The following is an 11,366-nucleotide window of genomic DNA, read 5'->3' as shown; positions in this document are numbered from 1 at the left end:
TCTCATTCTATTAGTAACTCAGTATCCTGTAACCAGGAATGATGGAAGATGGTCAGTATGGGAAGATGGGAGAAGGCATGAGAATGCATTTAATAGAACCGTAAAGGAGGAAGAAGAAAAAATATATCATGAGTGGGTTCTCGCTGCTGTTTGTTAATGAATTTCAGGCATTAAGGGCATTTAACAGGCAGACCCTTCAGGACCTTGTGTGAACACATTCATATACATAGGAAGTATCCAGTAGATATTTGTTGAATCTGTGAACTTTGGTAGGTATTTATAAAAAGTAATAAATTTTATATCTGTTTGTATTGGTCTGTGTATATATGTGTAGTGCATTATCTTTCTGTCTTACCGAGCAGACTATTTCTTTTCTTCTCCACATTTAATTTTGATTTTTAGAACTTATTTTTTAAAACTATAAAAAGTTTTTAAAATAAAACTTATTTAAACTGTAAATAAATTTAAACTTATTTTTAAACCCTTATTTTTTGGAAAAAAAAAGAGAGTTTCTTTTGCTTGATATATCTTGTAATAAATACTAATGCAAGAATATTTATTTTTATCCAATCAACAGAAGCTGTACTTGGACTGAATATGACTATTTTAAATTGTATGTAGAACATAATTTTAAAGAATAAAAATATCAATTAACAAGCCCACCAATTGTCTAAAGTAAAAGGAACCATTAACATAGTTTTTCCCAGTGGTAGTTTAAAATTATACCACATAAAATGTGGCAGAAACTATTAAACTGGAGGGCAGCTTCCTTTCAGTGTCCATTTGTGTTTCTCACATTGTAGAGAGAAATGATAAACAGAGCAGGAGAACAAGAACACTAGAACTCCCCCCAGGTTTCTGATCTGGGGAAGCAGTCTTATTCTTACCCATGGAGAATGGCAACTCACTAAGCATCTACTCATCACCTAAGAGGTTTCAGACACTGCAGACACCATGCCTGGCACTACTGCATGTGAGGAAGCACATTCAAATAACCTATGTGTTCGGATGTGTACCAGGGAGAGGGTGTCACCAATTTTACATATATATATATATATATATATATATATATGTATATATATATATATATTTCTGGTTACACTCTGCTTGTGATAGATAGTCACTGATGGTGTATTTCTCTGTACATTTACAGCTGAGAGTTCAAATGTGAATTATCAGTGAAGAGGGAATAATTCTTAAATCTGTGGGCCAACTCTCCATTTATAAGACACATCTGAGAATTGCAATGTGTAAGTTCTCAGCCACAGAGGAGGGCTCAGTAGCATGAAACACTGAACTGACTTACAAAGTCACTTGGAGTTGGAAGCAGGAGGACAAACCTGATCTTGTTTAAATAGCATACTATTTATGCATCCAATGTTGCACCATGGATATGTAACAGGTGACAGGTGCTAGGTCTGAAGAGATGTAAATTGTGGAGAAAGAAAGGAAGAATTGAAACAAGAACTGGGGCAGGTCTGCCAAGAACATGCTCTTCACTGAAAATGACAACTCTAGTTTTAAGAAAGTGAGACCATAATACTTTCCTGATTAAGACCTGTTATTTTTTATTTTTGTAGATATTTCAGGACCCAGGAAGGTGTTCCTTCGTAAGTGGATCTCCACATGTCTCCCAACAATGTGACTGAGTTCGTTCTCTTGGGACTCACACAGAATCCACATTTGCGGAAAATACTCTTCATGGTCTTTTTGTTCATTTTCCTATTTACCTTGCTGGCCAATCTGTTCATTGTCATAACCATCTCCCTCAGCCCCACACTTTCGGCCCCCATGTACTTCTTTCTCACTCACTTGTCCTTCATAGATGCCTCCTTCTCCTCTGTCACCACCCCCAAAATTACCATTGACCTGCTCTATCAGAGGACAACCATCTCCAGGAGTGGTTGCCTTACTCAGCTCTTTTTGGAACACTTCCTGGGAGGATCAGAGATCATTTTCCTCATTGCCATGGCTTATGACCGCTATGTGGCCATCTGCAAGCCTTTGCACTACACGACTATCATGAGACATGGGCTCTGCCAGCTGCTGGTTGTGGTGGCCTGGATTGGGGGCATCCTGCACTCCACTGTCCAGATTTTTTTCACACGTGAGTTGACCTTCTGTGGTTCCAATGTCATTGACCACTTCATGTGTGACTTCTTCTCACTGTTGCAACTTGCCTGCAATGACACCTACTGGCGTGGAATAGTGATATCAGCTAACACTGGGGGCATGTGCTTGCTCATTTTTTTCATGCTCCTCACCTCCTACATGGTCATTCTGAGCTCTCTGAAATCCCATAGTTCTGAAGGAAGATACAAAGCCCTCTCTACATGTGGCTCCCACTTTACAGTAGTGGTGCTCTTTTTTGTCCCTTGTATATTTACACACGTACGTCCTGTGGCCACCTATCCTGTGGACAAGTTGGTGACTTTGTTCTACGCCACCTTCACTCCCATGTTAAATCCTATCATTTATACAGTGAGAAACACAGAGGTGAAAATTGCCATGAAGACTTTGTTGAAGAGGAGAGTAAGTGAGACCATTCATGGTTCTTAGAAACTGATAATTTATATATAGGGAGAATTATTCTTGGGTAATTGTAAAAAAAAAAAAACCTACGTTTTATAGATCATTGGCAGAAAAAAGAGGCAAAACTAGTGTTTGAGTTTCTGTAGAATATTAAATAGTGGCTAGGGATTTGTTAGGCATTTTGATAACTTTTAATAAACTTTGTCATTGCATTGTTCCTAACTTCAGAATAGAAAATGTAAAAGCAACTATAAAGTCCTAGTTTGATCATTGTAGAGCATGTTTTTCTTCTGAGTTTTACTGTCACTTTACTAAATACTGCATTTGTTTTACTTGCATGAAATTGTCTTCTCCTAAGGACCTTGGTCTCAGAAATTCTATTTTTGCTTAACATGTGGGAAAGTACATAGGGATAAAAATTCTTAAATAGATTCATAAGGAAGATGCAGTGCATGAAGGAATCACAGTTGATTTTTTTTTTTTTTTGTACTACAAATTTACCAAAAGAAGAGAGAGAGCCATACAAGGAGCATACAATATTTCACAATTTAAGTCTTTACCTGCCACAAAATACATCAGAAATTTTGAAATTATTCTAAATCTACTCTCTTTTCTTTTCTTTTCTTTTTTTTACTGTTTATGTTTAGTTCTATGTTTATTCCTTCACTTTTTTTTATTTTCCCACTGTACAGTACTCTCTTTTCTTAAATGTCCTTATGCCTCACTGTCTTGAATATAAAATAAATGTTTTCATTTTCCAAACTATGACTTGAGGAGTCATTTGAAAAAGGATATGCACCTTTTATCAAATTTGAAAGAACAGGAATAGGATTAGATTCCAAAGCTCTTGCTCTGTGAGTCTGATACACATATTTACATTAAACTGACACTTTATTTACTATCAGGCATATTCACTTTGTTGATTTACCCAAGTTTAAATTTGTTGTTCGACCATTAACATGCCCATTTTACAGAAATGCAAATTAAAGCCTAGGATTTTAGTAATTTCTCTGTCTCACATCACACACGCTTACTCCATAAAGTGTGCTTATTATAAGAAATCCTGCTTCCTTTCAAAAGTTTCAGCTACAAACTTCCAACCCACATCTTTCACACTCAACCTTACTTTCTTTTAATGAATCACAATTACCTGTGTTATGTTTATAGATAAGAACACTTTCTGCATTCTTAACAATTCATTTGGAACTTTAAGGAGATATGGTCTATATGCTGTAGACTTGCCTCATGAGTAGCAATATACTTTGGCACTGTATTTTCTTCTCCTTGAATGTTCAAGTTTTACACCACTTCATGTTACAAATGACCAGCACTGGTATGGAATTATAAATACATATATATAATACCCTATATGTAATATGTACATATTTATAAAATCAAAAATCTCTTTGTATTTCTTTCCCATTAATGAAAATATATACTAATATAGGACTTCCTAATATGGGAGTGGCTAAGTTGAACCTTTAGAAAAGGGGGGATACCTGCAAAGCTCTTTCATGCATATGGAGATTACCAGGTGATTCTACATTATTACATCACTCGTTGTTAATCCAAGTCTCTCTGACTACAACACTCCCATCATGCTACATCTCATAAAATCACTTTCTCCAAGTCAATGGTCAACCTGAGCTATTTCTTCCATAATTTGACCATACCCTAACTCCAGAGAATGGTGCTGGGGAGAATGTGCTTACTAGGTTGTGCATGGCTACCGCCAAGGAGGCAAGAAGATACAATGGAGAAAAGAGTGTCTCTAACAAGTGGTGCAATTTGTCAAAAAGTTCCTTTTATGAAGATTTTGAAGATCTTCGTTTTATGAAAGGATTAATGTAAAATAAAGATGGCCCATAAGAACAAAACTTAAAGAGGCATGTTAAACATTTGATTATAAATTAATTGGCAAGAAACTTGGATATTTCTGTGATATACAACATTTAAAGATAATAACAAGGATTATGATTGATCACATTATATCAAGATATTCCAATTTTAGGAATCCCTTATTCCTTTTGGAATATCTACAATAAGCACCTTGATCTATACACTGTAAACGACAGTCCATCTGCAGTCACTTGGCAATGTTTCTCAAATAATTTAGCAAGCCTAATTAGCTTGATGTTCTTCTCTGAGAGGAATTGGGGCTCCTTTGAAGTGTCCCAGAAATAGCTGGAGGCTAAAAGAATTTTACTTAAATTTTGATATTTGATAAGTGTGTTAAAAATATCAAAAAAAATTGAAAAAACAAAAAAATCATATGTCACTCTGAAGAAATACTTACTCATTGAACCCAAAACACAAGATTTCAAAAAAAAAAAAAAAAACAACTACAGATTATTTAAGGGCACAGAAAGCCACACAATGTCTTATTAATGGCAGGCAGCACTTGAAGAAAACTTTCTTCTCCTAATAGGGAATGAAAAGTAAGTCTAGACTCATACCATTTTTCTTTTTTAATTTTTTGAAAACTTTTATGGCTGCACCAATGGCATGTGGAAGTTCCCAGGCCAGGGACTGAATCCAAGCTGCAGCTGCAACCTATGCTTCAGCTGTGAAAACTTAACCCACTACGTGTGGTCAGGGATTGAACCCACATCATCACAGAGACAACATCAGGTCCTTAAACAGCTGAGCCACAATAGGAAGCCCAATGAGATGTATATTAATAGCGATTCAACACAAGGCCAGATACCATAAATCTGGCCATAAATCTTTGCAAAGGAAGTGACTGACAAGGAATTAATCTCCAAAATATACAAATAGCTCATACAGATTTACATTAAAAAAAACCCCAACCATCCCAATCAAAGAAATGGTCAGAAGATCTCAATAGACATTTCTCCAAAGACAGACAAATGGCCAAAATACACATAAAACATGCTCAACATCACAAATTGTTAGAGAAAGGCATATCAAAACTGCAGTGAGATATCACATCACATCAGTCATAATGACCATCACCAGAAAGTCTACAAATAATAAATGGGAAGTGGTGTGGGTTGGGAGAAAAGAGAAACCTCCTTCACTGATTGTGAGAATGTAAGTTGGTATAACCATTACAGAGAGAAGCGTGGAACCTTAAAAAACTAAACATAAAACTGCTATACAATCTAGCAATCCCATGCCTACCCAGAGAAAAGCATAACTGGAAATGATATATGCATCCCACTGGTCACTGTAGCACTACTTACAGTAGCCCAAACACAGCAGCCACCAAAATGCCCAGCAGCAGAGGACTGGATAGAGACGGTGTGGTATATATATATATACAATGGAATGTTACTTGGACATAACAAATAATAATAATGCCATTTGCTACAACACGGATGGACCTAGAGATTCTCATACTAGTGAAGTAACTTAGAGAAGGGCAAATATCATGAGATCGATTTTATGCGCTAATAATGATACAAGAGAATTTATTCAAAAAACAGAAACAGACTCAAAGATTTCAAAACCAAACTTATAGTTACTAAATGGAAAATGTGGGGAGGGATGGACTGGGTGTTTGGTATTGGCATGTACGCACTGCTATATAGGGAATCGATTGGTTACGAGGACTACAATATAGAATGGGGAAATCTATTCAATATTATGTGATGGCCTATATGGAGAAAGAATCTGAAAAATAGTAAAGGTATATGTATCTGCATGGTTGATTCGCTTTGTTTTACACCTGAAACTAACACAACATTGTAAATCACCTACCATCCAATAAAAATTTTAAAAAATATAAGAGGGTTGGCCCAGGATTTAGTGCCCTAGCTTCTTATTTCCTCTTGGTATATATATATATGGCATTCTTACTGCCGGTCTTATGTTTTCTTGTGGTAAATTTGAATATTATTGCCTATTTTTTTCTATTCCATTTGGATATTCTACAATTACAATTAAATGATTGAAATAAATTCCACTCACCATCTCTCACTATAACTGAAGAATAGAATTATGTTCATCATTATCATGGTAATCTAACTCCAGAATTGTCATGGGAAAGAACTCCTTTGAAGAGGCGCTGTAAATTTTACCTTGTGTTAAATGCTGTATTATAATAGGATTCATGATTATCACCTAATGTTCATCCGAAAATAACATTTAAAAAGTATGATTTGCATAAGTTCTAGTAACTTAAAATTAATATAATACAATTAAAAATAAGATTTTTACATTCCTAAATGTTTAATTTGCACAATACTAAATATTGAGAGTCCATAATCAGCTCATATGTTATCAAAACTTAAATTCATAAATATTTAAGTGAGAATCAACTTTTTTTTTTTTGTCTTGTCATAGTACGTTGTCTTCATGTAGACTCTGGGAGAGGGTCAAAATTAATGATGAATGCAAGAAAAGTTCAGCTCTGCTATTCAGTTAACTTACATGACATAATTAATTAGGTTGTGGCCAAGGTCTGCTAATGGTACGGAAATACCCCTGAGGTCCAATTAGCCACAGCTAAGAAACTTCATAGAATTCACTTGAAAACAGAATATGTTGCAGTACTTTTAAGGTTTACCATAGGTACCTTTATAAATCAACAAAGACACTGATAGCTTAGCTAGTTGAGGTTTTTAAATCTTACAATTCTACTTTTTCCTTGGTAAACTAACAGCTGCTTGAGGCCCTGAGCCTGGAGTTATGGTGGAGAAGTGAAAAGGTAAGATTTTTTTTTTTTTTCAGGAAATCATTTGATCATAGACTTTCAGATCTTACAAATCACAATTTCCTTTCATCTATGCCAATCTGCATACAAAATGCCATGAAAGATAGGCTCAAGTACAATACTACCAATTTAGAAGTAATAATAGTGTGGGCTCTTTTTTTTCTTATTGATAAATATTTAAAATATGTAAAATAATAACAAATATAGTTAGAATTAAATTAGAATAATTATACAATTCTAATTTTCATCAAACATTTTCTTCAATATTTATAAGTTAAGAATACTCCTATGATACTGCCTCATTTTTAAAAACATCTTGTGAAAGCTATACATCAGAGAAACACTCTTTCAATTATCCATTTTTCTGAGGTTGAACATTCAATGCCATTTCTAAATATTTCACAGCTCAGTAATTGTGTTGAACATGTAAGTAAATAATAGTTTTTCTCCTTTAAAAATATAAATATATCTAGTCACTTATTATGGAACATAATGTAGGATAATGTGAGAAAAACAATGTATATAAGTATGTGTGTGTGTGTGTGTGTGTGTGTGTGTGTAACTGGGTCATTTACTGTACAGTAGAAAATTGACAGAACACTGTAAACCAATCTATAATGTAAAAATAAAAAGCACTAAATTGAAAAAATTTCCCTTAGGGTTTATTCCTAGAAAGAGTATTGTGGTGCCAAAGGGAAGAAAAAACTGATTTCTATTTTTTCATAGTTATTTTTAAAGCGCTTTTGTTAATTAGGTCTAACACTCAATTTATGTACACACTATATTTCTCTGATCTGTTAGGGGAGCCCAACTTAGAATAAGGGAATGCAATGGAGCTGCTGCACTTTGTCTCCACATATGTATGGAATTTGCATTATGGATAATTAAAAAATAAAGTTCTTTAGCCATTTAACTTTGAAAGAAAAGACGTGTTTGTTTGTTTGTTTGTTTGTTTGTTTGTTTTTGTAGAATCCATTTTATTATATTCATTTATTCTCTTCACTTTCCTTAGGAAATTTACGTTCCCAAATTTCTCATTCTATCAGTAATTCAGTATCCTGTAACCAGGAATGATGAAAGATGGTCAGTATGGGAAGATGGGAGAAGGCATGAGAATGCACTTAATAGAACCATAAAGGAGTAAGAAGAAAAAATATATCATGAGTGGGTTCTCGTTGCTGTTTGTTAATGAATTTCAGGCATTAAGGGCATTTAACAGGCAGACCCTTCAGGACTTTGTGTGAACACATTCATATACATAGGAAGTATCCAGTAGATATTTGTTGAATCTGTGAACTTTGGTAGGTATTTATAAAAAGTAATGAATTTTATATCTGTTTGTATTGGTCTGTGTATATATGTGTAGTGCATTATCTTTCTGTCTTACCGAGCAGACTATTTCTTTTCTTCTCCACATTTAATTTTGATTTTTAGAACTTATTTTTTAAAACTATAAAAAGATTTTAAAATAAAACTTATTTAAACTGTATATAAATTTAAACTTATTTTTAAACCCTTATTTTTTGGAAAAAAAAAGAGAGTTTCTTTTGCTTGATATATCTTGTAATAAATACTAATGCAAGAATATTTATTTTTATCCAATCAACAGAAGCTGTACTTGGACTGAATATGACTATTTTAAATTGTATGTAGAACATAATTTTAAAGAATAAAAATATCAATTAACAAGCCCACCAATTGTCTAAAGTAAAAGGAACCATTAACATAGTTTTTCCCAGTGGTAATTTAAAATTATACCACATAAAATGTGGCAGAAACTATTAAACTGGAGGGCAGCTTCCTTTCAGTGTCCATTTGTGTTTCTCACATTGTAGAGAGAAATGATAAACAGAGCAGGAGAACAAGAACACTAGAACTCCCCCCAGGTTTCTGATCTGGGGAAGCAGTCTTATTCTTACCCATGGAGAATGGCAACTCACTAAGCATCTACTCATCACCTAAGAGGTTTCAGACACTGCAGACACCATGCCTGGCACTACTGGATGTGAGGAAGCACATTCAAATAACTTATGTGCTCGGATGTGTACCAGGGAGAGGGTGTCACCAATTTTATATATATATATATATTTCTGGTTACACTCTGCTTGTGATAGATAGTCACTGATGGTGTATTTCTCTGTACATTTACAGCTGAGAGTTCAAATGTGAATTATCAGTGAAGAGGGAATAATTCTTAAATCTGTGGGCCAACTCTCCATTTATAAGATACATCTGAGAATTGCAATGTGTAAAAGTTCTCAGCCACAGAGGAGGGCTCGGTAGCATGAAACACTGAACTGACTGACAAAGTCACTTGGAGTTGGAAGCAGGAGGAGAAACCTGATCTTGTTTAAATAGCATACTATTTATGCATCCAGTGTTGCACCATGGATATGTAACAGGTGACAGGTGCTAGGTCTGAAGAGATGTAAATTGTGGAGAAAGAAAGGAAGAATTGAAACAAGAACTGGGGCAGGTCTGCCAAGAACATGCTCTCCACTGAAAATGACAATTCTAGTTTTAAGAAAGTGAGACCATAATACTTTCCTGGTTAAGACCTGTTATTTTTTATTTTTGTAGATATTTCAGGACCCAGGAAGGTGTTCCTTCGTAAGTGGATCTCCACATGTCTCCCAACAATGTGACTGAATTCGTTCTCTTGGGACTCACACAGAATCCACATTTGCAAAAAATACTCTTCATGGTCTTTTTGTTCATTTTCCTATTTACCTTGCTGGCCAATCTGTTCATTGTCATAACCATCTCCCTCAGCCCCACACTTTCGGCCCCCATGTACTTCTTTCTCACTCACTTGTCCTTCATAGATGCCTCCTTCTCCTCTGTCACCACCCCCAAAATTACCATTGACCTGCTCTATCAGAGGACAACCATCTCCTGGGGTGGCTGCCTGACTCAGCTCTTTTTGGAACACTTCCTGGGAGGATCAGAGACCATTGTGCTCATTGCCATGGCTTATGACCGCTATGTGGCCATCTGCAAGCCTCTGCACTACACGACCATCATGAGACATGGGCTCTGCCAGCTGCTGGTTGTGGTGGCCTGGATTGGGGGCATCCTGCACTCCACTGTCCAGATTTTTTTCACACATGAGTTGACCTTCTGTGGTCCCAATGTCATTGACCACTTCATGTGTGACTTCTTCTCACTGTTTGAACTTGCCTGCAGTGACACCTACTGGCGTGGAATAGTGATATCAGCTAACACTGGCGGCATGTGCTTGCTTATTTTTTTCATGCTACTCACCTCCTACATAGTCATTCTGAGCTCTCTGAAATCCCATAGTTCTGAAGGAAGATACAAAGCCCTCTCTACATGTGGCTCCCACTTTACAGTAGTGGTGCTCTTTTTTGTCCCTTGTATATTCACCTATGTACGTCCTGTGGCCACCTATCCTGTGGACAAGTTGGTGAGTTTGTTCTATGCCACCTTCACTCCCATGTTAAATCCTATCATTTATACAGTGAGAAACACAGAGGTGCAAATTGCCATGAAGACTTTGTTGAAGAGGAGAGTAAGTGAGACCGTTCATGGTTCTTAGAAACTGATAATTTATATATAGGGAGAATTATTCTTGGGTAATTGTAAAAAAAAAAACCCTAAGTTTAATAGATCATTGACAGAAAAAAGAGGCAAAACTAGTGTTTGAGTTTCTGTAGAATATTAAATAGTGGCTAGGGATTTATTAGGCATTTTGATAACTTTTAATAAACTTTGTCATTGCATTGTTCCTAACTTCAGAATAGAAAATGTAAAAGCAACTATAAAGTCCTAGTTTGATCATTGTAGAGCATGTTTTTCTTCTGAGTTTTACTGTCACTTTACTAAATACTGCATTTGTTTTACTTGCATGAAATTGTCTTCTCCTAAGGACCTTGGTCTCAGAAAGTCTACTTTTGCTTAACATGTGGGAAAGTAAATAGGGATAAAAATTCTTAAATAGATTCATAAGGAAGATGCAGTGCATGAAGGAATCACAGTTGAATTTTTTTTTTTTTTGTACTACAAATTTACCAAAAGAAGAGAGAGAGCCATACAAGGAGCATACAATATTTCACAATTTAAGTCTTTACCTGCCACAAAATACATCAGAAATTTTGAAATTATTCTAAATCTACTCTCTTTTCTTTTCTTTTTT

General features: G+C 35.3%; 2 protein-coding genes across 2 annotated transcripts; both read left to right on the top strand.

Moving 5' to 3' along the window:
• Positions 1-1,626: 1,626 nt before the first annotated feature.
• LOC146405220 (olfactory receptor 4C3D-like) lies at positions 1,627-2,559 on the top strand. The gene has a single exon (XM_085011661.1). The coding sequence runs from the start codon at positions 1,627-1,629 to the stop codon at positions 2,557-2,559; it is 933 nt and encodes a 310-aa protein (XP_084867787.1).
• Positions 2,560-9,836: 7,277 nt separating this feature from the next.
• LOC110259075 (olfactory receptor 4C3D-like) lies at positions 9,837-10,769 on the top strand. The gene has a single exon (XM_021082369.2). It carries the CDS (start codon positions 9,837-9,839, stop codon positions 10,767-10,769), a length of 933 nt encoding a protein of 310 aa, XP_020938028.2.
• Positions 10,770-11,366: the final 597 nt, after the last annotated feature.

Source organism: Sus scrofa, chromosome 2 (genome assembly GCF_054392235.1).
Source record: "Sus scrofa isolate SSC_HxYL_T2T_F1_AM1 chromosome 2, Sscrofa_HxYL_maternal_Yorkshire_Landrace_v2.0, whole genome shotgun sequence".
In the NCBI taxonomy this organism is placed as follows: Eukaryota; Metazoa; Chordata; class Mammalia; order Artiodactyla; family Suidae; genus Sus; species Sus scrofa.
This window is presented reverse-complemented; position numbering and strand designations above follow the sequence as displayed.

What these genes read in the sequence shown, in the direction of transcription:
- LOC146405220 (XM_085011661.1), top strand. Translation starts at nt 1,627, where the DNA reads ATGTCTCCCAACAATGTGACTGAGTTCGTTCTCTTGGGACTCACACAG.
- LOC110259075 (XM_021082369.2), top strand. Translation starts at nt 9,837, where the DNA reads ATGTCTCCCAACAATGTGACTGAATTCGTTCTCTTGGGACTCACACAG.